General features: G+C 44.0%; 2 protein-coding genes and 1 long non-coding RNA gene across 9 annotated transcripts in view; 1 reads left to right on the plus strand and 2 right to left on the minus strand.

Moving 5' to 3' along the window:
- LOC132660056 (uncharacterized) overlaps positions 1 to 11,036 on the minus strand; it is a 26,887-nt gene extending 15,851 nt beyond the window's left edge. For both annotated transcript variants that reach the window (XR_009601242.1, XR_009601241.1), the window contains exon 1: positions 2,038 to 11,036. This is a non-coding gene — a long non-coding RNA (uncharacterized LOC132660056). The remainder of the gene's footprint in view (positions 1 to 2,037) is intronic.
- The window catches only part of FBXO34 (F-box protein 34), a 79,464-nt gene extending 65,199 nt beyond the window's left edge, over positions 1 to 14,265 (plus strand). For all 6 annotated transcript variants that reach the window (XM_042252553.1, XM_027971881.2, XM_027971882.2 and 3 more), the window contains one exon: positions 11,032 to 14,265. In XM_042252553.1, coding sequence (XP_042108487.1) covers positions 11,042 to 13,183 — 2,142 coding nt within the window. In that variant the 5' untranslated portion in view covers positions 11,032 to 11,041 and the 3' untranslated portion in view covers positions 13,184 to 14,265. The remainder of the gene's footprint in view (positions 1 to 11,031) is intronic.
- Positions 14,266 to 21,335: 7,070 nt separating this feature from the next.
- The window catches only part of ATG14 (autophagy related 14), a 36,186-nt gene continuing 31,481 nt past the window's right edge, over positions 21,336 to 26,040 (minus strand). The window contains exon 10 of the mRNA XM_015097083.3: positions 21,336 to 24,309. Coding sequence (XP_014952569.2) covers positions 24,003 to 24,309 — 307 coding nt within the window. The 3' untranslated portion in view covers positions 21,336 to 24,002. The remainder of the gene's footprint in view (positions 24,310 to 26,040) is intronic.

Here is a 26,040-nt window from a genome sequence, read left to right on the forward strand (position 1 = left end):
GTTCCTCTGCCTTTTCTAAAACCAGCTTGAACATCAGGGAGTTCACGGTTCACGTATTGCTGAAGTCTGGCTTGGAGAATTGTGAGCATTACTTTACTAGCATGTGAGATGAGTGCAATTGTGCGGTAGTTTGAGCGTTCTTTTGCATTCCCTTTCTTTGGAATTGGAATGAAAACTGACCTTTTCAAGTCCTGTGGCCACTGCTGAGTTTTCCAAACCTGCTGGCATATTGAGTGCAGCACTTTCACAGCATCATCTTTCAGGATTTGAAACAGCTCAACTGGAATTCCATCACCTCCACTAGCTTTGTTCGTAGTAATGCTTTCTAAGGCCCACTTGACTTTACATTCCAAGATATCTGGCTCTAGATTAGTGATCACATCATCATGATTATCTGGGTCGTGGAGATCTTTTTTGTACAGTTCTTCTGTGTATTCTTGCCACCTCTTCTTAATATCTTCTGCTTCTGTTAGGTCCATACCATTTCTGTCCTTTATCGAGCCCATCTTTGCATGAAATGTTCCCTTGGTATCTCTGATTTTCTTGAAGAGATCTCTCGTCTTTCCCATTCTGTTCTTTTCCTCTATTTATTTGCATTAATCGCTGAAGAAGGCTTTCTTATCTCTTCTTGCTATTCTTTGGAACTCTGCATTCAGATGCTTATATCTTTCCTTTTCTCCTTTGCTTTTTGCCTCTCTCATTTTCACAGCTATTTGTAAGGCCTCCCCAGACAGCCATTTTGCTGTTTTTGCATTTCTTTTCCATGGGGATGGTCTTGATCCCTGTCTCCTGTAGAATGTCACAAACCTCATTCCATAGTTCATCAGGCACTCTATCTATCAGATCTAGACCCTTAAATCTATTTCTCACTTCCACTGTATAATCATAAGGGATTTGATTTAGGTCATACCTGAATGGTCTAGCGGTTTTTCCTACTTCTTCAATTTAAGTCTGAATTTGGCAATAAGGAGTTCTTGACCTGAGCCACAGTCAGCTCCCAGTCTTGTTTTTGTTTACTGTATAGAGCTTCTCCATCTTTGGCTGCAAAGAATATAATCAAGATGGAGAAGCTCTATACAGTGTACTCACCTACTTGTATATTATTAATTGCTGTTTTAAAGTCTTATTTGCTTATGTAAGTCATTTCTTTTAATGAGCTTATACAATTAATTAAAAAAATGATTTCTAGGCAAAAAGTATAATTGATTAAAAATCATTTCTGGGTCAAAAATATGTCTGCTTAGTGTAGTTAACGATAGGATTACTTACTGAAGACCTTGGTTTCAAAATTGTGCATTTTTTTTGGGTAAGATTGTAGAAGGGAGGCTTGGAAGGTGATCTGATTTTGTTGACTTTTGTAGTTTACAGTAAGTCCTATTTCTTGACCTGCATTTTTACATTTGAGTATTATTCACTGGGTTGTGGGGCCCACTTGGTATCTTTGATGACCTTCCAGATATTCCTATTAATATGTATTATATGAGTATTTTTGTTTTTTTATGGAAAGAATTAATTTGTGTAGAAAAACCCGGTCACGTCTTTCGTATTTCATTTAAAGCAAGAAGCTGAAACTGGCGAACTGGAGAGTGATTGATCTAAGGCCTAGTGGTCTGAGCAGCTCACACAGAAGCTCATGAAAGTACCTGTGGTGGAGTTAATAGGAGAGATTTTCTTCAGTGAGTCTGAAAGTGACCAGATAACTAATACATAGAATAACTAATACATTTCCTCTAATATATTCTTACTGACTTTCTTCTGAACTCTCTTCACATCTTGTCAAGCTCAGTGCTCCTCAGGTAAGCTGAATTTGAATACCCTTTCTAATCATAGCTGATAAGTATGATTGAACTTATTCTTCATATATATCTGCAGTGGAAAAAAAAAAACCCTGATTTTTTTCAGTAGTATTCCAGATGGATCTTTAGTAAGGTAATTTTTAGGTGACTCTTTGGAAAATAATAGTATAATAAATCATTTTAACAAACAGCAGTTTTGCTTTCTGAGACACTTGCCACACATTCTTCTTGCCACTGATACCTTGTTGAATCCAACAGGCTGTAGCCATCCAGTTGAGGCGCTTGTGCAGTAGGGACGGATGTTGCATTCTGTCTCTGGTTTCCAGATTCAGGCTGTATAATGTAGAATACATCATTCATTCAAATCCAGTCAACAGTTTTTCAGTAAAATTCTAGGGCAATAGTGGTATACCAGGTAGACAAGGGTCTCTGTCCTTGGGGGCTTACATCTTAGTGAAATTGTATCCACAGAGTTCCCTAGGTCAAATTCTATATAAACTTATCCTTTGCCCAGTTGTGTGAACAGGTCCAAAGCTGCTTCTTGAGGAAGGTCAAAGAAAGTACCTTTGCATAGAGAGTAGCCAGGTTTAAAAATTTCACAGCTCAATGTTATTTTTGCTGGCTGACTTTGGTATATAGAAAATAAAGGAGCTTCTTTCACTAAACAAGACCAGCTAGTGATTTCTGCCTATCGCTGTTTTCTCTTTTTAAGGTTTTCTGCTGAATTGCAGTAGGTTTTCTTGGTTTGTGTGTGCTTAGTCGCTTCAGTCATATCCAACTCTTTGTGACACTGTGGACTGTAGTCCATCAGGCTTCTCTGTCCATGGGGTTCTCCAGGCAAGAATAATGGGGTGGGCTCCCATGCCCTCCTCCGGGAGTTCTCCTCAACCCAGGTATCAAAACAGTGGCTCCTGCATTGCAGCTGGGTTCTTTACTGTTGAGCCACTGGGGTAAGGTGTTGTGCTGAATTGCCTAAGTGTTTTCTTAGTTTGTTGCTGCTGCTGCTAAGTCGCTTCAGTCATGTCCGACTCTGTGCGACCCCATAGACGGAAGCCCACCAGGCTCCCCCGTCCCTGGGATTCTCCAGGGAAGAACACTGGAGTGGGTTGCCATTTCCTTCTCCAGTGCATGAAAGTGAAAAGTGTAAGTGAAGTCGCTCAGTCGTGTCTGACTCTTTGCGACCCCATGGACTGCAGCCTACCAGGCTCTTCTGTCCATGGGATTTTCCAGGCAAGAGTACTGGAGTTTCTTAGTATAGATTTTCTATAATAATATATTTTTTTTCTCTTCTCCCCTCTGCCCACCTTCAGTGTTGGCTAGTAGGATTAAAAGTTATTCTGATCCTGTTTGGTTGATCATTAGCTACTTCCAGGCCTTTGGAAGGTAGCTAAATGTAAACATGATTACTTTGTGTACTCAAAGAAGTTTTATATGAGATGTGTTATACAACTACATAAAACCCAGTATGTGATTTTTGCTGTAACATAACAATTTGGTCTCCTCAGTGCCTAACGATTGGCTTTCTGTAGTGTAGATTTCTCACATTTCCCCTTGGAAAAATACTCATTTTTCACTTCAGTATTTAAACTGGCTGTGATAAGCTCCAGTAACAGCCCCAGAGCAACTTTCTCTGTTTTCTGTTGATCATAAACTTCATTTCTTTACAAGTGTTAATTCTTAAACCTTGACCACCCAGTGAAGACTGCTACTGCAGTCTTGATTCAACAAATTATACAGGGATGTGGTAGAATTACTAAAGAGCTGGGCAGGACTGAGATTTAGGCTTCTTTCTTTGATAAACACTGTAGGTCAAGTAATCCCCTCCCTGCTTTCCCCTCCACCCAGGATTGCTGACAAGAATCTTACATTTGTCTTCATTGATAATGGAAGCAAACTATTTTGCTTGATGCTTTAGTGTTTGTTATCCTGAATCTTTGCCTTTTCCCTCCTTCCCGAGGGATAAACCGTTTTTAAATTTAGTGGTTCAGTATATAGAAATAGACAGCTGATAAGGGCCTACTGTATAACGCAGGAACCTCTTCTTAGTGCTCTGCGATGACCAGTGTGGGAAAAGAACCCAAAAAAGAGCAGATGCATGTACGTGTATGACTGGTGTACTCTGCTGCGCAGTAGAGCTAAAGCAACACTGTAGATCAGCTGTGCTTCAGTAAAAATTAAAAACAAAATTTAGTTGTTTGTAACAGTGTCAGTGGGCCAGCTTGTGCCCAGTGGGCTGTTAGGTTGCTTGGCTCAAGATTGAGGCTCAAGGTGGAGTGGTATGAGTACCCTGGCAGACACGCGCAATGTGGGTGCTGCATCTACACTTGAGAAGTGGTTGCTGTTCTGATTTATTTTCCTGTGAAATGTTGTTTGGCAACTAATGGGTTTTTAAACTGTGTTCATGACTGGCCTTAGACTCTCTAACATTTATTCCCTAAAGAAGATGACATCCTTATGTCCAAGTTACATTTTAATCGAATAGGACACATGTTAAAGCTCTGAATATACTGCATATGCAATGATGTAAAAAATTGCTATGGCTATAAATTCACATAAAATATGTATGGAAGAATGATTGGTGTCAAAGTTTTAAAAAAGCACCAGCACATTCAAAGAAGTAACAATTTTCTATGTAAAAAAAATAGAAGTCTTCGTTTTCTGTAAGAAACATTGGAAATAGGAAAAATAAGTATAATATTAAAAGACAATAAAAGATTTTTCCATTAAATTATACACTAGTAACCATCCAGTCCTTCCAAAACAAGTTCAAAGTTCCCTTGAAATGACTCTAGACAGTATTACTTTTAAAAAAGGAGTGAACACCCTCCTGAAAAAAAGCCAGTCCCAAATATTTTGGAGCTCAGTTTGAGAAATACGGTCTTTTCTGGCTTAGAGTTTGTTCTGTTTTGTTGTTAAGATACACTGAGAGTTGGATGCATTCTGTCAATGCTTAGAGGTTAGTGGGAGACTTTTTTTATGTCTCTGCCTGTGTTCACACACTCCTGATCTTGGCATTTTTGTCCACTTTAATAGCCATAGAAGCAGTTGTACATACTTGTAGGTTAGTGTGGCTTCTTATGACACATCTGCTTAAATCATCACAGTTCTGAGTAGAAGTTTTATGTGGCACTTAAGAAAAACTGATCCCAATTTGAAAGGTAGAAGCCCTTTGAATAGATGCTGTCAGATTATTTAATTTTGTGTCATAATTGATCCTAGGATTTTAATTTTGTATTTTTGTAGCAAAAAAATATATAGAGATCCAAGAGACTTACCTAATTCTGATCTTAATTCTATTACTATCTACCTGTAGGGCTTCAGAAGTCATTTTAGTACTTTGCTGAAGCTGCTAATCTTTTCTGTAATGGTCCAGTGAAGAAGGCCATCGTAATAAGATGTTCTCTGGAAGCATTTACATTTTTAAAGAACAGTGATTTATTTACTGTCTACTTTCTTTCATCCTCTAAAGGAAAACATACTTTTTTATTCCTCTAGTCTTTTGTAAATAAAGAGTAGCTCCTGTTATACTGATAAATGACTCCTCTTTGGAATGAGCATTCCTGAAACTTTAATAAAGTAGAAAGAAACAGGAAACGAGTTATCTTCCAACCTGTTTAGGTAGGCAAGGCCACAGACTAATAGCGACAAGTTAGAAAACAGGCCTTTGATGTCAGGTTCCTTTTAGCACTAAGCCTGCTAGCACTGAGAAATCTCATTCTTTTCCTCACTCTATTCCCATATTGCCACTTGATTTCCTCATTGATCAAGTTCGCTTCTCTGTAGACTAGAGTTAGTGTGATTCTTTAGACTCGTTAACATTTGTCTAGGCATTCCTCCCCCTGCTCCCCGCCAAGCAAAGTTAAATTCTCTTCCATGGCTTCATTTTCAGATTGTACAGTATGTTTGGGTTGGAGTTTTTTCCAGCTCTTTTGAGCTGAAATCAGAAATTGAATTGATAAAGAATACTGGAATTACTTGAACATAAGATTTTGACCTTTACTGGAGGAGGAAGGTTGTTCAAGTTTTAATTGATTCATTGTTATATCTCACTTTATTCCTGGAAAGGACTTAAGGTAACAGTTGTGTACAAAGATCATTTATAGCCAGACTTGATGAGAGAGTTGCAGACATTCACTTTTCACCTGCCATTCACTCCGTGAACTTCTGACTCTCCTCTGTTCATCTGCTGCAGTTCCTTGCAGCAGAGCACCCGGGGATCTCCAGCACTAACTGGACTCTTTTTTTTTTTTCCTGCTGCACAGCTTGGCTTGTTGGATCTTAGTCCCCTGACCAGGGATTGAACCCCAGCCCCCATAAGTGAGAACCCAGAGTCCTAGCCACTGGACAGCCAGGGAAGTCCCCTGGAAAGAATTCTTTATATGGCCTTGGGTAGGGTGTGTGATTGCTCTTTACTTTTATGTGCATTTTTTCTGATTATAATCGTAAGATATGCAGTATATACTTGTGAAAATTCTGGAAAAAGACATCATAATCTCTGTCCAGAAAACTTTATCCTCGTTGAATTTCTGTCGCAACTGTCTTGTTCCTTTCCTCTTGTTTCTCTTGGCCAGACCTGGATGCAGCATTTCTTAAAACTGAACTTACCTTTTCCCCTGCTCCATACTAACAACTCACCTGCTTTTGTCGCTGTCTCACTAGAAGGTGCCACTCTTTACCAGGTTGCTGTAGCCATGAGGAGCCATCCTTGACTCCCTCCCTCAGCCTCCATTTATAATCAAGCGCTAAATAAAATCGTGCCTATTTTTCGTTTCTAATCCATTTACTTCTGTCTCTCCACCTTCTCTGGGATGCTGATTATTTCTCACCTGCCTCAGTTTCCCCAAAAACACTGTCTAACTTTTGAACTCGTAGGACTTTATCTTCCTTCTCGGCTTTTCTCGCCTGTTTCTGTGCCCTCGAGACTAAACTTGGTGCTGATGGTCCCTCTTCTCCTTTCACACACTCCTTCCTTCTCTGTCCTCTCCCTCCACCTTCTTCCCTCATGGACTGTCACAGCACCTGTACTGTCCCTTATGAACACATAGCACACTCTATATTGTAATTGCCTATTTGATTTTACTGTCTCCTTAAACCCGGGTTCGATCCCTGGGTCAGGAAGATCCCCTGGAGAAGGAAATGGCAACCCACTCTGGTATTCTTGCCTGGAGAATCCCATGGGCAGAGGAGCCCGGCAGGCGCCAGTCCATGGGGTTGCAAGAGTTGGACATGACTTAGTGACTAAACCAACCAAGGGCAGTAACTGTGTCTTACTCATAATTGCACCACTGAAGTCCAGCCCTGAGTGTTTATTAATAAATTTTTGAGAATAAATGGATAGAAATAAATGGGTGGCAGTTAGTATGAAAAAAGTTTGAAGCTGTTTCGTTAGTTTTATGGCTCTGCCTACCTTAAAATTTGTATCTTAGGTGATAATTTTGGCTTTAATCTACGTGGTCCTGTGTTAATGGCCTGTGAACAAGCTTCCAAAGTTTGAATTATGAAAGGGCAAGGCAGGAGTGGGCTCCATGACCTTGCATCTCATTGATGCAAGGGGTTAGGCTTTGTAGAGAGAAAATATGGCAGCTGAAACTAGGGCAATTGGGTAAGGGATGAACAAGAAGAGGAAGCCATTTTTAGTGACTTGGTGATTGGATGGGAGGAGGAATCGAAGTGATTTCAACTTTTCTAGGTACTTGGTGCTGTCATTAAGTAGTCATTTTGAGTTTTGAGATTCTTTCTGACATCCAGGTGAGTATGTCTGTTAGGCGTGTCATAGCATATAAAGCTTGGGAGAGCATACCACTGGAGCGTCATGAGTCTGTGGTCATTAAAACTGTGAGGTCACTTAGATATATAGCTTAAGAGTAATAATGGTCTAGAGAAAGAACTCTGAGGAATACATCAGTGTTTAAAGACTGGAGAAGAAAAGAGAGCTGGAAAAGCAGTGCAAAGAAACTGAGGAGTTGGAGTTGGACAGAAATTTGGCAATAAAATGGCCATTGACTTTTGTGTGTGGGTTTTAAAGAGAATAAAAAGTAAGAAGATGGGTCTGTCCTGAAGAGTAGATGCTTCAGTGTGGACTGAATGGTGTTGGTCAGTTCCACCTCATGCCTGTCAGTAGCCCAGCCCCCCAGCCCAAACCAGAACCCCACTGACACTCTTAGATCTAACACATGACTGACCTTTAAATTCTCTTTCAAATTAAATCTAAGGTTAAAAACAGATTCTTGGCCCAGTCCCAGAAATTCTGAATTCAACGAGCACAGGGATCTTAATTTTTTTCAAGGACATTTCTGAGCATCTAACAAACACTCATGTGTGGGTAGGTGCTATAACCCACATTTTATTTAATTGCAAGGAATCAGGAGTTTATTGTGGCGAACTTTTCAAATACAGTTGTGTGAAGAGATTGGCAACCATGGAAATCTGACTGGAGCTTTCTGCAGTGCCTGTCTGTACTTAAGAGAGTGAGATGGGGTGGCGGGTGGGCAAAGTGCCAGTCTGATGTAATCTCTCAGAGATGTAAAATTTTTATTTTACGGATTTTTGCAGTAGATGCCCTCTATCATCCTCGTGCTTCAAAACTGATTTCAACCCAACCTCTTAATTTTTGCATGTTTCTCTGAGTCTTGCCAGCATTTTACTGTCTCAGGGCCTTCAAACCCAGCAAAGGAAGGGCAAGTGGTTAATACCTCAGCCGTCCTTCAACCAGTGCCTTCAACCAGGCACAGGACTCCAGCCTGTGCCTAAAGGTTCTACTTCCTTCGGGGGTCCCACAGAAGCACCATTTACTCTCTAGCAGTCACCCTGGTTGCATCAAATGACCTTACTGGCTTTTTTCCTTCCCTGTTGGACCTGTCCTCACTCCTGTTCGGTGGGATCATCTACTTTAAGCCTACTAAAACCTTGTCTATTAGTAATGCGTTAGCTGAGCTGACTTTGCAGGTTCACATACACAAAAGCCTTCTGTAATCACATTAGTTTCTTCCAAATGTTGCTGTCTGTCAATAATAGCACCTAAAATACTGTGTGGGGGAGGAAGGCGAAGAGAACATAGCGTGCAGTGCAGAATGGCGCACACGTTGCTGGAGATGAAATGTATTCACAGGCGTTCTGCAGTGAGACCATCATGTGCGAATTGATTGGGCTTTTCAGCACCTCAGTTTCTTACATTTTACATGGGAGGTATTGAAGAGAGATGAAAAACCAGAAAATTGTTGACACAGAGGGCACTAGGAATGTAAGAGAGGCCTCATATTCATTTATTTTACTCATATATATATATATATATATATATATATATAATCTTCTTGAGGAATTCTGGGTAACTCCTTGTAAAACTGACCTATAGAATATAATGATTCTGTATTCTATAAAATATAAAGCTGCTAAAAATGCTTCAGTGCACACAAGGAGGTAATCTCAACAGATGTAGGCTGTAATTGCCAAAGATCAGAAACAAATCAGTCTCATCTATTTCAGGGGTGTCTGTACTTTGTGTGCCTTAAAAGTAAGGTTTCTCTTTACCTAGCTGGAAGATATTCATATCCATATTTCTTCTTTTAGCTGACACTGGACTCTAAGAATTAAATTTGAAATGAAAGTTAAATCTGTTCTGGATAATCACTTTCATTCTTGATGGATAAAACTGCTATCTGAAAGCAGTCACTATGAAGGCTGCCACAGTGCAGGCCTGGTAACTGTTACGGAGTGAATGAGAAAGGGATGTGACCGACTGCCCCATGTGTATGTCTTGGACTGTATCCCTAGGAACAAGAGTGGGTTGAGAGCCCACATGCTTAGACCTGTGAAAGCCCTTGCCTCACTCCCTCCAATCTGTGACTGCAGGTGTTCATTTTGGGCTGTAGTTTTATTTTATGGGAGACCAGGCATCCCGACAAGACTTGTTTTTCTCAATCCAAGGTGTTCTGTATAGCAGTGGGATATCTTGGCATACAAACTAACAAAATCATTAAATAATCTAGTATCTCAGTTTAGCTCAGTCGTGTCCAACTCTGCGACCCCATGGACTGCAGCACGCCAGGCTTCCCTGTCCATCACCAACTCCCGGAGCTTACACAAACTCATGTCCATTGAGTCAGTGATGCCATCGAACCATCTCATCCTCTGTCGTCTCCTTCTCTTCCTGCCTTCAATCTTTCCCAGCATCAGGGTCTTTTCAAATGAGTCAGTCCTTCACATCAGGTGGCCAAAGTATTGGAGTTTCAGCTTCAGCATCAGTCCTTCCAATGAATATTCAGGACTGATTTCCTTGGGGATGGAGTGGTTGGATCTCCTTGCAGTCCAAGGGACTCTCAAGAGTCTTCTCCAACACCACAGTTCAAAAGCATCAGTTCTTTGGTGCTTAGCTTTCTTTAGAGTCCACTTTTCACATCGATACATGACTACTGGAAAAACCATAGCTTTGACTAGACTAGTATCACAACCCCTCAGTTACCATTTCAACTCAGACCCGGAGAGGAAGTGACTTACCCAAGGTAAAATTACCCTGTCTCGCTAATTAGTGATATGAAAAGGACTAGAACATATATCTCTGAATGTAATTATCTTTGTAATTTATAAAATGGTTCCCATCTCCACCCCTGCCCAGGGAACAAAACAGGAACTTTTTTCCTGAACCAGTCAATTAATGAAGATTGTGGACTTTGTATTTTATCTGCAGAAAATTTGACAGTTAAGAGCTTGTACAGATAGTTAGTTATAGATGTCTAAAATATTCAACAGTAAGAATAGCTTAGAAAGCAATATAACAATTCTGATAGACTGTTTTGCAATCAATAAAATGCTAGTTATGGTGACTTAGAAAAGCATTAATATACCAGGGATTTTGGATGGATTTCTTTTATCCTATTGTTTCTTCTATACTGTGTCTTATACTGATACTTAAGTGTCTTAGTAAGTTCAAATTTCTTTACATTTAAAGTACTAATTTTATGTATAGAATGTGAATTAATGCCGGTCTGAAATTCCTTTAGTCACTCAGTCTGAAATTTATTTTCCAGCATGTAAACCATGGAAAGTAGTTGTTTTTGCTTTTGTTATTCTTGATTTGTATATGAAAAACTAGTGGAAATGAGAGTTGGTAGAGATTTAGTGAACTGAAAGATAATATTTCTTTTACTTGCTAGAACCATGTGAATATAAGTTTTTTTTAAAAAAGCTTGTCTAAAAATAAAATCAGACTCTTAATCAAATGTGTATTTCCTTCTTGTAGAACCTCTGTTATGCACCTTAAGCCATACTGGAAACTCCAGAAGAAAGGGCAACCTCTGGAAATCGGCACAGGAACTCTGAGAATTCCTATGAGCCACCAACGGGCTATCAGCGATAAAGAATGCAAAGCTAGGCGTATGAAATCAAGTGTCTTTCCTTCAGCCTCTCTTGGTAAAGCATCATCTCGAAAGCCTTTTGGAATCCTTTCTCCAAATGTTCTGTGCAGTATGAGTGGGAAGAGTCCTGAAGAGAGCAGCTTGAATGTTAAAACCAAGAAGAATGCACCATCTGCAACAATCCACCAGGGTGAAGAAGGGGAAGGGCCGCTTGATATCTGGGCTGTTGTGAAACCGGGAAATACTAAGGAAAAGATAGCATTCTTTGCAGCCCACCAGTGCAGTAATAGAATAGGATCTATGAAAATAAAAAGCTCCTGGGATATTGATGGGAGAGCTACTAAAAGAAGGAAAAAATCAGGGGATCTTAAAAAAGCCAAGATACAGTTAGAAAGGATGAAGGAGGTCAACAGTAGATGCTACCAGCCTGAGCCTTTCGCATGTGGCATCGAGCATTGTTCTGTGCATTACGTGAGTGACGGCGGGGACGGCGTCTATGCCGGGAGGCCTCTGTCAGTCATACAGATGGTTGCCTTCCTTGAGCAAAGAGCCAGCACTCTGCTAGCCAGTTGTGCAAAGAATTGCACTAACTCACCTGCTGTGGTGCGGTTTTCCGGGCAATCCAGAGGTGCACCCCCAAGTCCCGAGCCTTTGTCCGCCCCAGGAGCATGTGAAGAACCTGCAGAAAGGAGAAATCCTGAGGTTGGTGAACCACAGAGCGAGCCCGTCCGTGTCCTCGACATGGTAGCCAGGCTGGAGTCCGAGTGCCTGAAGCGGCAGAGTCAGCGGGAGCCCGGGAGCCTCTCGAGGAATAACAGCTTTCGCCGCAACGTGGGCCGCGTGCTACTTGTGAATGGCACCCAGGCTGAGGAAGGCAAAGCAGACAAAGGCGCCTTGGAGGTTCCTGACACTCAGGTGAAAACTGTGGGGTCTGTATCTGTGGGCTGCAGCCCCTTAAGAGCTGACCTTTGTTCTCCTCAGGGGGCCCAGGCCTGGGATGGCGCGCCTCGGGGCTGCCCCTCGGTGCCGGCAGGCGTGAGTTTTCACACAGACAGTGCAGAGTTCCAGCCAGATCAGCAGACTGCCATGAAAAGCAGCAACAGGCACGATGTGGAAATGACAGAGGAACTTGTTGGGCCACCTTTTCCTCCTCTCACCTGTCCCCAAGCCATTGAATTGCCCACAGATGCTGTTGATGGCATTAGTGAAGAGCTTGTGCCACTTGCTAACCAAAATTCTGATCAGCGCAAAAAAGAATCTTTGTGCATCAGTATCACTGTGTCCAAGGTAGAGAAAGACCAGCCTTCCAGTTCGGAGTCCTGTGAAGACCCACTTCCAGGGATGCTGTTTTTTTTGCCATCTGGTCAGCACCAGGCAGGCCATTCGCAGTCAGATGAAAGCACAACAGAAGAGTCTTCCGAGGCCAGTCAGCTTGAAGAGGCTGCTGAAGGTGATGGTGCATCTGAGGAAAAAAGTATCTCGGTTGATTTATTTGTCCCACTGGCCTCTCCTGTGGAAAGTACATTACCAATGCTTGAGGCGTCCAGCTGGAAGAAGCAGGTGTCACATGACTTTCTGGAGACTAGGTTTAAAATCCAACAGCTTTTAGAGCCTCAGCAGTATATGGCTTTTCTGCCTCACCACATCATGGTGAAAATCTTCAGGTTACTTCCTACTAAGAGTTTAGTGGCTCTTAAATGTACCTGCTGCTATTTCAAGTTTATCATTGAATATTACAATATCAGGCCAGCAGATTCTCGCTGGGTTCGGGATCCACGCTACAGAGAGGATCCGTGCAAGCAGTGCAAGAAAAAATATGTGAAAGGGGATGTGTCCCTGTGCCGGTGGCACCCCAAGCCCTACTGCCAGGCCCTGCCCTACGGGCCGGGGTACTGGATGTGTTGCCACCGGTCTCAGAAGGGCTTCCCTGGCTGTAAGCTGGGGCTCCATGACAATCGCTGGGTCCCTGCTTGCCACAGCTTTAATCGGGCAATCCATAAGAAAGCAAAAGGGACTGACACTGAAGAGGAGTATTGAAATGTATGCGAGGCAACAGACCGATTTCAAAACCTGCAAACCACCACCTAGATACACCATTTCAATGAGTGTTGCCTCTGAGTTATCACTCCAGGAGAATCTCTGCTACTCCATCAGGACCGCCATTGCTCAGGCATCTTAAATCTCTGAATTTATGATCTGTAAGAAAATTGGTCTCATCATTTTATAGTGGTGCCTCACGTTTGATTCAGGGTTGTATCCCATGGTTTGATTCACCTGGCTGTGAATAACTATGCCTGTTTTCCCAAATCAAATCCTTGAGGACGAAGACTTGCCACCATCAAGAATGTTCAGCAGAGTTCATCACAGACTGTGTAGGCAATCCCCAAAAAAGGGTTCCGGGAATGTTTAGAGCACTGGCCCTGTATTTGAAATAAGTGAATAGTGTCCTGTGAAAAGAATAGCAGTACTCTTGGATGAAAAGTATGCTTACAAAGGAAAAGTCAGGCACCTTACTTAGACCTTGTATGCTTGATCTGTGAGGTTGATGTTTGTGATTGGAGATGGATTTCATGCCCTGTGGTGTTTACAGTGTATATAATGGTTGTGTTTTCCTAGGGCTGTGAAAGTGCACATTAAACCCGAGCGCCTTTACTTTAGACGAGTGCTTTTGGCCCCTCTGTAAATACCATTAAAATCCAGTTGTAAATAGTGGATGCAGACTGAACGTAATCACCACAATGCAGCTAGGCTAGTGTTGCAGCTACAATCGTGTGGGTTGCTTTGTTTTTTGGGAGGTTGGGGGGGGGGGTCTCATCTCAAATTTGTACATCCTGTATAAAATATGAATGTTTCCCAAATAAACTATGAATGTTTTCTGTATAATATATGAATGTTTCTGAGAAGAAACTCTAAATAGTTAAGAGGTTAACCTGTTGAAAGGATACCAAATAATGGTTTAACTGGACAACCTTAAAAATTAGCATAGAGAGCAATCTTTTGTTATATTTTAGTGATTCATCAAGAATGAGAGAATATTATATAGTCAGATTATAACATTTTTGTCTATTCTGTCTGGTTACAAATTTTTTTTTCAATAAAAACATGCATCTTAAGTGGAACCTGAGTTTTGCAGATTTGTTTCCTTTTTTGAGGTAATATTAGAGATATTGTAAACTGAGTCCCAAGAGTCTAAAAAATTGAGTTGTTGGGAGGGGGAGAGAGAATACCACTGGAAAGAGGCCATCTTCACTTAACAGTATGAGCTGACATTTTTACAAACCTTTAACACTTACTTTGCATTCGTCTGCCCAGGACTGTCTTTATTTCCTATTGGATGAGGTATTATTATCTATGCATGATGAGTTAATTATTTAGAAGTCAGTGAGGATTTATTCAGACCTGTGTTCATGTAATGCTTGGTGGGGCTGAAAAGTATCTGGCCCCAGAAAGCTGCTGTGGAGGACCTGCAAGCTAGGTTGGCTTGAATTGAGTTGAGTTGAGTTGAGTTCAGTTCAGTCGCTCGGTCGTGTCTGACCCTTTGTGACCCCATGAACTGCAGCACGCCAGGCCTCCCTGTCCATCACCATCTCCCGGAGTTCACTCAGACTCACGTCCATCGAGTCTGTGATGCCATCCAGCCATCTCATCCTCTGTCGTCCCCTTCTCCTCCTGCCCCCAATCCCTCCCAACATCAGGGTCTTTTCCGATGAGTCAACTCTTTGCATGAGGTGGCCAAAGTACTTGAGTTTCAGCTTTAGCATCATTCCTTCCAAAGAACACCCAGGGCTGATCTCCTTTAGAATGGACTGGTTGGATCTCCTTGCAGTCCAAGGGACTCTCAGGAGTTTTCTCCAACACCACAGTTCAAAAGCATCAATTCTTCGGCATCAGCTTTCTTCACAGTCCAACTCTCACATCCATACATGACCACTGGAAAGACCCCAGCCTTGACTAGACGGACCTTGGTTGGCAAAGTAATGTCTCTGCTAATCACCAACAAAGCCTTGCAGCTGCATCAGTTCCTGGCTGTCAGGAAGCACTGGTGAGTGTTCCAGGGGCGGGGCTGATGGCAATGATGAAGACTGCGCTGGTCCCACAGAAGGATGTGAAGGTGGAGGAAAGCTTTGGCCAGGACTGCCAAGCAGAGTGGGGCAAGGCTGGAGTCGAGGGAGCCAGGTTCACCTGTGGTGGAGGTGGTGTGGCCACAGAGCGGCTGCTTTCTGCCCTTACCCTTGGGCAGTAGCTGCTCCTCCCTGAAAAGGGGAAACTAAAACTAGGAAGTGTCTCTGGACGCTGAGCAAGCAGGCACATCGTGATACCGCCGACACGCTTGGCTGGAGCCCTTCTGTGACAGGACCGACAAGGCCGTGGAGGCGGACTTCCCCCTCAGGCTGTTGGTGTCCTTCTCGTGACTCACCCTTGCCGACGTAAGGGCGAGTGCTTCCCATCCCCAAGGCTGAAGTTCCAGCACTTGCCCTCCCCTGTGGTGTGCTCTAAAGCGGCCGTCTCAGTGGGCCTCCCTGATGTGAGGTTTGTTTTACTCGATTCAGGAGTAAAGGGTGCACTCACAGGACTTCACACAGCTTGGTGTGCGGAAAGCGCCTAGTGTCTGTCAGCTTTCACTGTTACTGGCGCGTGGTTCTGCATGAGGCCACGGTGCTTCTCCCAGGTCAGCCATCCTGGATCTGGTTTTCATGTGGGACACAAAGCTGCAAGTGAGGGCCTGGACTGACAAAGAGCAGGAGACGAGAAGGCCCAACCCCATCTTGGCATGCAATTCTTCGGGTCCTCAGAAATCACTGATGACCCCTTTTGAACCCGATGCAAGACCCAGTTCCCAGGGGTGTCTGTGTGAATGGTAAGAGAACTTCGGGAGGTGGTGTCAGAGGGCGCCTCCTCCCTGGTCTTCGTTTCTGGACGAGATGAGTGTAGCTTTTCCCCTTAGGAGAAAGATGCTGTGCTTGAGCCCCCTAGTGCCAGGCTGGGGAAACCAGTTCACTTCTCGCTTCTGCAGCACCGCAGTGCTCCCTGCCTGACTGTAGAATCCTAGACTCATAAGAAAGGAAATACTGTGGCCATGAGGACCCTAGGCTCACCCCAACTCCGCCCCTGTGGGGACCCAAAGGAAGAAAACTTACCCCTTCAGCTTTTGCTCAGAGGGTCTGAAATACTTGGCCTATCAGCTCTCTCCCACCCCTCACTTCACCGTTTGAAAGAAAATCCAGAAAGGAAAGGGCAAAAGGGCCAAGGTTAAACATTTTTTTCAGGCCTTGTCAAAATGACTCACATTAATATGGCCATGTAGAAGGCTCATTCACAATCGAGCACGTTCCCTGCCCTAGCACACTGACAACTCTGCACAGGAGGCATCTCCTCGGCAGCCCCCACCCTGTCCTGCCCAGCTGGTTTGCCTGGTAGTGCCTCTACTGCCTCTCGTGTGTCTGGACTCCACTCAGGGCTTGTGGAGGGCAGCTTGGCCGTGCCCTCGCTCAGCACCTCACACCCAGTGCGCGCACGTGCCATAAAAACTTTTACACCTCTTGAGTCGTCATGTGGATGTGAGGGGTGCTGGCCAGCTCTGACTGCTCCACTGTAACTCCTAGTAGGAGAAACATGAAGAGGGATGAAGGGACCTGGGAGGACCTTTGCCTCTGGCCACGGCTAGTCCCGGGGAACTTTCTTGGTGAGGGTTGCTTCCGTAGCCGCGCTGGCAGTCTTGCTGGGTGACTGTCAGCTGTGTTTGGCATGATCTGGGCTTTGTCATGTTTTCCCCGGCAGCAGGTTCCTCACCTTCCCGACTGCAGAAGGCTGAGTTGCTAGGTAAGCTTGATCTTGGAGTTCCCTTCCTGGATTCTGTCCAACCACCCTTCTAACTTGGACTTGTCAGGGCCTCCCTGCCAACCTTTATGAACTGGCCTGATTTTTTATTATGTGGGTCTTCCTGGACATTCCCCCGCCCTCACCCCCCACTGCTTTACTAGCCTCTGTTCCTTCTTTACTCAGCAGACTGGCTATTCTTCCTCTCCTACCTCCCACAGCCTATCTCAAAAAGACTAAAGCCCATCTGTGCCAAAACCCTGCTGTACCATAGACTGCACCAGTAACCAGAGCTGGTATTACCTAGCCCTTACTGTCAGGTACCATGTTGTGTTTACATAAAGGCGTTCTCTGCCATGCACAGCAACTGGCACTCAGGGAATCTGACAGTTTCTATCCCAGATGTTGCTTTGGGTTCAGACAAACTAGTTCTGCAGTCTCCGTGACTGGCAAAAGGACCTTCACGGGAAATGTGCAGTCCCTTCTGACATGCACCTAAGTGTGTGGCCATAGTTGTTGTCTGCATAACCTCATGGGAAGAGCAAACATCACTGTGGTTATGAACCCTTGGGGGACTTCCGGTGTATGTACATCTAACTCATTTAGGCAAAACCCAGTTAGGCAGTAACACCTATTCTAGGTGGTTTGCTTGACCTGGTATTATTCAGTATCTCAGACGGTAAAGAATCTGCCTGCAATGTAGGAGGCCTGGGTTTGATCCCTGGGGTGGGAAGATCCCCTAGAGAAGGGAATGGCAACCCACTCGTCTTGCCTGGAGAATTCCATGGACAGAAGAGCCTGGCAGTCTATAGTCCCTGGGGTCACAAAAAGTCGCACACAACTGAGTGACACATACATACATAATTTTAAAGGAGCAGAGCCACTGAAATTGGCAGTTGGGAAGGGAGTGGGAGCAGAGAGATGCCATCTCCTCTGCTACAACCACCCTGGTGAGACATGGTGCTCCTCTGACTGAGTGCAAAGTGAAACCTTCCACTCTCAAAGGCCCCCTCATCTCCTCTTCACTTAGTAGAGAACAGACCTCAGAACAAACTAGTTTTGGGACCCGTTGTCTCAAATTCTTTTTGGATTAAGATTCTTTGGAGGCTATAAAAGTTTAAAATTAGAAACCTCTACTTAAGTGTTTTGCTTTTCTCTTTGGAATGACAAAACCCAGCAGGGATTAGGTTCAGAAGTCAGCATTTACGGAGAAAATGGCATACAGCTGAAATGAAGTCCTGCACGTCCATCTCCCACCAGTAGAGAAGGATACATGCCAGGCACAGTGGTGGGAAATGTGCAAGTCCTGTAAGAGGACTGGTGCTTGCTGAGTGATGAGCAGATCACGTCTCCTAATTAACTCAGGCAGAATCACTTGTGCTATTTTAATTATTTCCCTCCTTTACAGCCACCTTCCCTACCACCCCCATCAGAGAATAAAACTGCTTTACTAACTGGTATTTTTAGACGTCTATTAAGTAGTATGAAGAGGTTGATAGAAGATTCAAAACCAGATTCAAAATCGATTATTTGCCAATCAGTAAAATGCAGAGCAAAATTGTATCCGTTAGTGCCCTATCCATTTGGAGGGGAAACGGCCCGTCTGTGTGTAACCATGTTTGCAGCCCCGTGGGCAGGCAGGGACGGACAGGACTCTTCTGGGACAGAGCCATTGATGACCTCGGCTCTTCCTCACCAAGCCTCCTGTATGGGTAGCCAGGCACGCTTCTGCTGCAGGGTGTGTGGCCTGCCACGAACAATTCTCCTTCCACCCCAGCCTGGGCTGATTGCTCTCCTAAGCAGAGACTGCTCTGGCTGCCCTGGCATCCAGGCTGGGACCTCTCACACCATCTTTCCCCAGGTCAGTAGTCTCCCTTCAGGCTTCCGATGTGTGCTCTGCGGAGGCTCTTTACTGCATACCTTCTCAACAGGGCTGTGGACACACCCCAGAAGAGTGAATTAAAGGAGGGTTTAAGTGTAAGCAAAGGGGTAAGCCCTCCCCAGTTTTTGTGGCCCAGGGCAAGAATATAAATGAACCCTCCTACAGCCTCCCACCCACCGCTGTTTAATATTTTTCATGCTAATCAGATGAAATAGTATTTGGGGGTATCCTGAATTAAACTATATTATACATTTTACCTATTTCTTCTTACCTTTTTAATGAGACTACCAGAAAGTTTAGAATCACATATGTGGGCTACAATAAATATTACACTGGATGGCACTGCTATAGGTGAGTGTTTCTAAAACATTAGTGCACGTTATGTTTTGGGCATTAAAGGTCTTGGTCAAGAGCTTTCCAGACCTCAGCAGACTTTTTCTCCAAGGCCATCAGTGCAGCAGAACTTCCAATGTAAGCCAGTACCAGTACCCCTAAGCCAGATAATAGGTGTACCATTAGGGTGCAAGTCCAGGGTGCTAGACACGGTCCTTCCTACTCTGACAGCAACTATTGCTGAATACATTACTGATGTAGAAGATATGCCGTTTCTATCATTATTAATCACCCTTTGGTTGGGAGATGTTTCTCTCCCATCTACTACCTTTCAAACCACTTGCCCCTCTGTTATTAAAATCGAGAGCCATCTACTTGCTTATGCTCTACAAATGTCTTCCTGATAATGTTTCAAATTTAGGGAAATAAGCTGCTGGGAAGGGCAGGAGAGCCCCTTCCTCAAAATCCAGGTGTCTCCAGAAGTCATACAGGAAATGCTAAAAAGCCATGCCCCAGGGGGAGATGGTGAACAAGCTGATATGGACCTGGAGGTATTGATGCGCCTTCACGACCGAGCTGCTTCCACTCTACTGACGCCCACCCCTCTGCAGCTTACCTAGTGCTGTCAGACAGGAGAGGGCGATAGCACCCACTCCAGTGCTCTTGCCTGGAGAATCCCATGGGCGGAGGAGCCTAGTGGGCTGCAGTCCATGGGGTCCCCAAGAGTTGGACACGACTGAGCAACTTCACTTTCACTTTTCACTTTCATGCATTGGAGAAGGAAATGGCAACCCACTCCAGTGTTCTTGCCTGGAGAATCCCAGGGACGGGGGAGCCTGGTGGGCTGCCGTCTTCGTGGTAGCACAGAGTCAGACACGACTGAAGCGACTTAGCAGCAGCAGTGCTGTCAGATACCTCCTGCCTATTTCTCACTTTCTAAAGGGACCATTTGAATTCTCCATCAGGTTTTCTCCCCACCAGACTATTACCTCATTCCTTCCTACAAAAACACAATAAAAAAGTCACTGATGCAGCTTTTGCTGTTTTTCCAACCCCTTTCTTCTAAAAAGATGGTCCCACTGGTCCTTTTTGGTTAAAAAAACAAAAACACTTCATCTTCGGAACTCTAAGCAGACGGTGAACGCTTTTTCTGGCGATACTTTCTCACCAGATCCTTGGAACGGGGTGCAACTGGTGGCTTTGAGTATTTCATAGCTGGGGTTCAGATAACTTGGCCTAAAGTTGGTTTCAAATTTCCTAGTGCATGCTGTTGAAGCAATTTTCAAATGACCTCCCAACCATTAAGGACAAATTTATCCTTAGTTCTTTCCATCTGCTTCTACCCAATTCCTGCATCAATCATGATCTAACTCTGAGGACTGGGAATCTGTGTGTATCCATTAGATGGGAGCATATTTTTAACTGTTATCTGGGGAGGTGCAAGGACTGACATGGAAGCACACGCTTCCATTTCCCTGCCTGTCTGCTGCTGCTGGCTGGCCTCTTCCTGCAGGTGAAAAAGAGAAGGATGCCCACGGCAACAGTGCCTCAGCATTTGTCTGAGCTGCTCTTGCTGTTTCAGTCATCACTCTCGATATCCCCATCCACCTTGCACAGGGGCCCTCTCCACGGTAATCTAACCTGAAAGGCACAGATCACCCACATAGAGGGTGGGAGAGACTACATAGTTCCTAAAACAGAACAAAACACAGAGGGGAAGGATTCTGTTCTCACTGCTTGACAGATCGCCTCTAACATTTCCCTTTCTCTTTTTCTGAAGAAATCTTAGGCAGATTCCATATGGGCAACCCAGAGGCCCCATCCTTCCCTCCCTCCCTCCCTCCTTTAAGGGCTGTTGCAAGACACCAAAAGTCACTGCTGGTGATCCGCATCAGATGATAGCTACCAGACAAAAACCCATCTTCAGAGCAAGTATGCAAACAATTTTCAAGATGGGCCATTACTGTAATACCACTAATACTTTTTCAAAAAGTATTAACAGGCATTTTTCACCACGTGGCAAAAAATTCTTAAAAAAAAAAAATCCTATAGTTTGTATAAAATACTCCAGAGTTAGATCTCATTTTTGCTACCCTCAATTTATTATCAGTAGAAATGAGTAATCAGAGCTTGAAGAAGACGTACATATTTGCAAAGTACTGTTAAAAGATTTATTGCAATAATACAACAAAAGTTTAGAAAACATTTATTTGTATGACTCAGACTGGTTTGGAAGTCGCAGAGCAGTGGGGAATCCCTGCAATGTGACGCCTCGAGGAGATTCTTTTAACAGCATGCCACCAGACGTTCCTCCCCATATTATCAATGCACGACTCCTTACATGAATTCTGTCCACTTCCCCACGTTGACATGGTTCTCCCCCTGAACTTACAGATGTGCAAAGCTTTTCTTCGTTACACCCCATTACAAAAACAGTCTTTAACAGACCATTTAAAGCAGCCTATATGGTGCCTGTGAGTTTTTCTAGTATTACCTTGTTTCAACAAACCATTTTACTATGGAATACATGACCAAGTTCTATGGCTTTTTTTGTTTAGAAAAAAACAAAACCAAAATACCAGCTTCAATTCTTTAAAAAGCTGTTTACATATGGTTCTGGCACCTCCATGAGAGATTTTAATGAGCAGCAAAGAGAGTAGAAAAAACAAACAGTGGTTGAAATGTATATTTAAGAATATTTACAGGGTGGATCCAGTGCAAAATAATGAAAACCAAAATATCTCAGCAGTGTTAAGCCAGTATGTTGGTGTTCAAAACCATTAAAGGTTTGATCATTAACCCTAAGTAAAGTGCCTCTATTTGATATTAACAACAACAAAACATACCCTATCAATCCCTACATTTCCCATATCCATGGAAGTTTCATTGAATTACTCTAGTTTGTGATATCTTCTTTGTAAGATTACTTGAGAAGAACTGTGACTGCTGTGCATTTTTTCAGCTAAAGTTGTTTTCTACCCCCAAGCCCCAAATCCCAGTGTTCCAAGACTAAGCTCTTTGAGGGTCTGAATGCCTAGACAACTCTCATCTCGTGGGGTTTTAAGTTCATTTGGTATTTGTTCAAGTCTACCGCAGCCACCCTCTATGAACTACTCTACAGACATGGATGGATGGGGCGATTCAACCCAGCAATCACGAAAGCCAGCACTTAAAACCCGTACTGGCTGTAATAAGAACCCACAAGGGGAAAAGCTTGTTTCCTCCCTCAGTGGAAAATTCATAAAGTCAGGGAACTCAGGATTCCTGGGTAGGAATAAACATTCTTCTCTGCAATTCTACCCCAAACTCTACCAAACACTAAGTATACCAAACAGCAAGAGCTATATATAGCACCTCAGATTCGGAGGCAAAGTATCAACTATAATAATTACAACGAGAAAAGAAGCTAGGGTGGGACAAACCTCCGAGTGATTTATGAGGTACTATCATGCCAGTCACACTAACAAGACATGGTGATAACGCCTGCTAGGAATTTTTCATAGGATTTCACTTGTAGTTGTTACATAGGATTTTTTTTTTTAGTTATTAAAAATAAAAAACTACTTACATATATATTTGTACATAATGCCTCTCCACGGTTTTGTTATGAGATTGTCACCAAGAAAAGGACAAGACACATTAGCTGAAAATGATCTCTTGGTGAGAGAAAATTCTTTCCATCAGAGCTTTCCCAGGATAGAGAAGAACAGTATTAGCTATAATGATGTGCTCTGCATTTCAGAGCAAAGGTAGTGTCCTTAGAGCAACAAAGACCTAGGAAACAAACAAGCAGGGTGGTTTTCCCTGGAGAAACCTGCTACTTACTAAAGCCCTTAGAAAGAAACTAGACAGCAGCAGAATGACCAGAGGCCACTTCAGTGGCTTTTAACCTGTGCCCAGGCAGGCATTTGGCTTCCATAACTGAACGACCTTAATGACTTACTTTTTACCCACAGAAAATAGTTCAATTTCAAAATGCACATGGAGTGGGTGGTAGGAGTTCAGTCTAGGTAAGAAGGAACTTAATTTCCCTCAAAACACAAGAAAACAGTTCTTAAATCTCTAGGACAGTATTGCAGCCAGCATCTCTTCTCTTCATGGATATGGGTCCTAAAGGAAAAAAGACCTCAGTTTCTTTGGTGTGTGGGGAGAAAGAAAACGGGAATGTCCGACAGGCTACAACGGAGCAGTGTGAGTGAAATCGCCTTTAAACTACCTCCCCCTCCAAAACCAGAATAAGACTGAAAAACCCACCCTTTTAAAACGAAACAAAAATCCTTGACCTAAAAACCAAACATGACCAAATTATAAAGAAACCACGTGTTTCAAATTGCCTATTCTCTGTACAAAAAATTAATGGCATAAAAACGAACTCATATTAAACAGTTTTCATCTTTCAAGTCCTAATCATGAAGAATCACTTCCTTGTGATTCAATCTCTGAAACGAAGTGTTTAGCAAGTCTTAGCATCACAAGGGACCAACATGTCAGCCATGTCTATGGGGTCCATGCCTGTCCTCAGAGGGAGCTCCCTGCATTTCTGCCTCAACAGAACTGACCAAACAGGGCCTTCCTCCACCAGCACTGGTCTGGGAGAAGGACCTGTGACCCCTCTGTTCTGTTAATTATCATAAGCATGTCGGTCACCACCACTGCCCAGTTGACCAAGAGAAATGCTAGACTCCCTGTCTAAAAAAAAAAACCACCCCAACAGCTTAACCTCATTTTGTTCCAGGCACTATCCGAGCTAAACACGTAATGTTTGCTAGAGAGTGGAAGAGGCGCTTTCTCCAGGCGGTAGTGGCGCCTCTTGGTCACTGCCCGTCAACGGTGTCCAGTGTAAGCTTTAAACCAGGAGGTGACTGAGGCTGCGGCCGATGAGATCATCCCACCTGCACTGCTGCTCGCGATGGGCGGGGACGCCTGGCTGCTCTGGCTTTGGGAGACTTCCACCGGCTGGGAAGGGATGTCACAGAACCGGGGGCTTGGCAGGTTCTCCCAGTCCGTGCCCAGGTCAGTTTCCTCGTCACTTACGTGCTCATCTCCACTCTCATCTGATTCTCCAGCAACTCCGGGATCCACAAATTCCATGGACTCCTCCAGGTCTGCTCGCACTTCAAAGGGTCCTGATCTGCGGGCAGACAATGAGACAAGCACCACTCTCATGACAGAAGAGATGGGACGCGGGGGACCAGAGCCATCCCTGCACCCTCTGCTGGCCTAGAATTGAGTGCTTCTTTACCTAAGTAAGGGGCTTCCCAGGTGGTTCAGCGGTAAGGACTGTGCCTGCAGACTTGGGTTCAATCCCTGGGTAAGGAAGATCCCCTGGAGAAGGAAATGGCAACCCACTCCAGTGTTCTTGCTTGGAAAATTCCATGGACAGAGAAGTCTGGCAGGCTACAGTCCAGGGCAGTCGCAAAGAGTTGGACATGACTGAGTGCGCATCCAGTTACCTAAATAACGATGGCCATCCAAGTAGTGAATAGAACCACCACACGACACCTTCCTCAACTTGACCTACTTGTGCAGACCCTGAATGGAAAAAGCCCATCCACTGAGACAAGGCGTGCTTGTCCAATGTGTGAGTTCCTGTTTCAAACAACTGCTGTGTCTACGCATTCCAACGAGAGAATTCTAACAGTCAGCTGAGGTATACGCTGGTAGATTAGTGGAACAACGGAACTGTACAGGTGTTCTCTGCCTTATGTAAGCCCCCAGTTACTAAACTCCTAACACTCACAGGGGCTAAATGATAGAGCTGTATGCATGTTAACAACACTTCCTTGGATTTATGTCAATAGCAAGCTCTTGCACACATTTTAAGATATCATTACATAATTTTCAAGGGACATATTTATAGTATTGAACAAGCTACAACTCTTCAAAATATAGTCATCTGGAATAGTGTGTATTTCTGTAGTATATTTCAAGAGAAAGCTCTTTTTATTTCCCAAAGGTCCCCAATGACATCATCACCTCCAAACCAGGCCGCATTGGCTGACGGATCCTCAGCGCCACTGTGGAACCCGTGTCAACAGACTCCACCCAGCCCCTGCCCCTTCTCCTTGGCCTCTTCCCAGCTCCTGCCTCGGGGGAGCCTTCAGCTAGGCAGTCACCCTGCCCACTGCCCTTCTGGGATGGGACCACTCACAGGATGGGACCAGTCACGCCAGCAGCCCTTTTCTATCCCCTGTGGTCCCCAAGATAAGGACCAAGGCCTTGTTCACTGAGGAATTTCACTGATAGCAATTTAGGGGAAAATGACAGACATTAGCAAAAGTAATGGAGACATGAGAAAAAAAGAATCGTAGAGCCCGTCATTTTACTTTATGGTCCAAAATTCTTTGCACCCTTTTGAATGCTAAAACCCTAGCACTAGCCTCAGTGCACCTCATCAGACCTGTACCTTCTGACTCACTTTTTTCAGGGTCAGGCAACCTTCATTCTTTCAAGACAACCATGGTTCCTAGCTAGAACACAGCAACAGTAATAGCTAACATTTCTGTTCAGTCTAGGGGCTTTACAAGTATTAATTAAATTGGAAGAAGCACTGCAGGGCTCCCCCTTGGTCTGCAGTGAGCAATTTACTTTTTGAAGAGCCACTCAGACCAGGGGCTCCCAAGTTGACCAGGCTTCCATCCTGCCCAGCAGCCCTCACTGTACAAGAGGCAAGGGGAGGAAGAACGGAGAGATGTCTCTCCCCAGCAGTCTTTCAACCTCCTAATCACTGCACCAGCCTCTTAACTCTCAGTATCTCTTTTCTGGTTCCTGAAAAGGTTCTCCTTACAGTTCAGTCTTGTCCCCCTTCTCTTTTTCTTTTCTTGGACAGGTCTACCCCAAAGATGTTTTTTCAGATTCTTCT

The sequence above is a fragment of the Ovis aries genome, chromosome 7, assembly GCF_016772045.2.
Source record: "Ovis aries strain OAR_USU_Benz2616 breed Rambouillet chromosome 7, ARS-UI_Ramb_v3.0, whole genome shotgun sequence".
Lineage (NCBI taxonomy): Eukaryota > Metazoa > Chordata > Mammalia > Artiodactyla > Bovidae > Ovis > Ovis aries.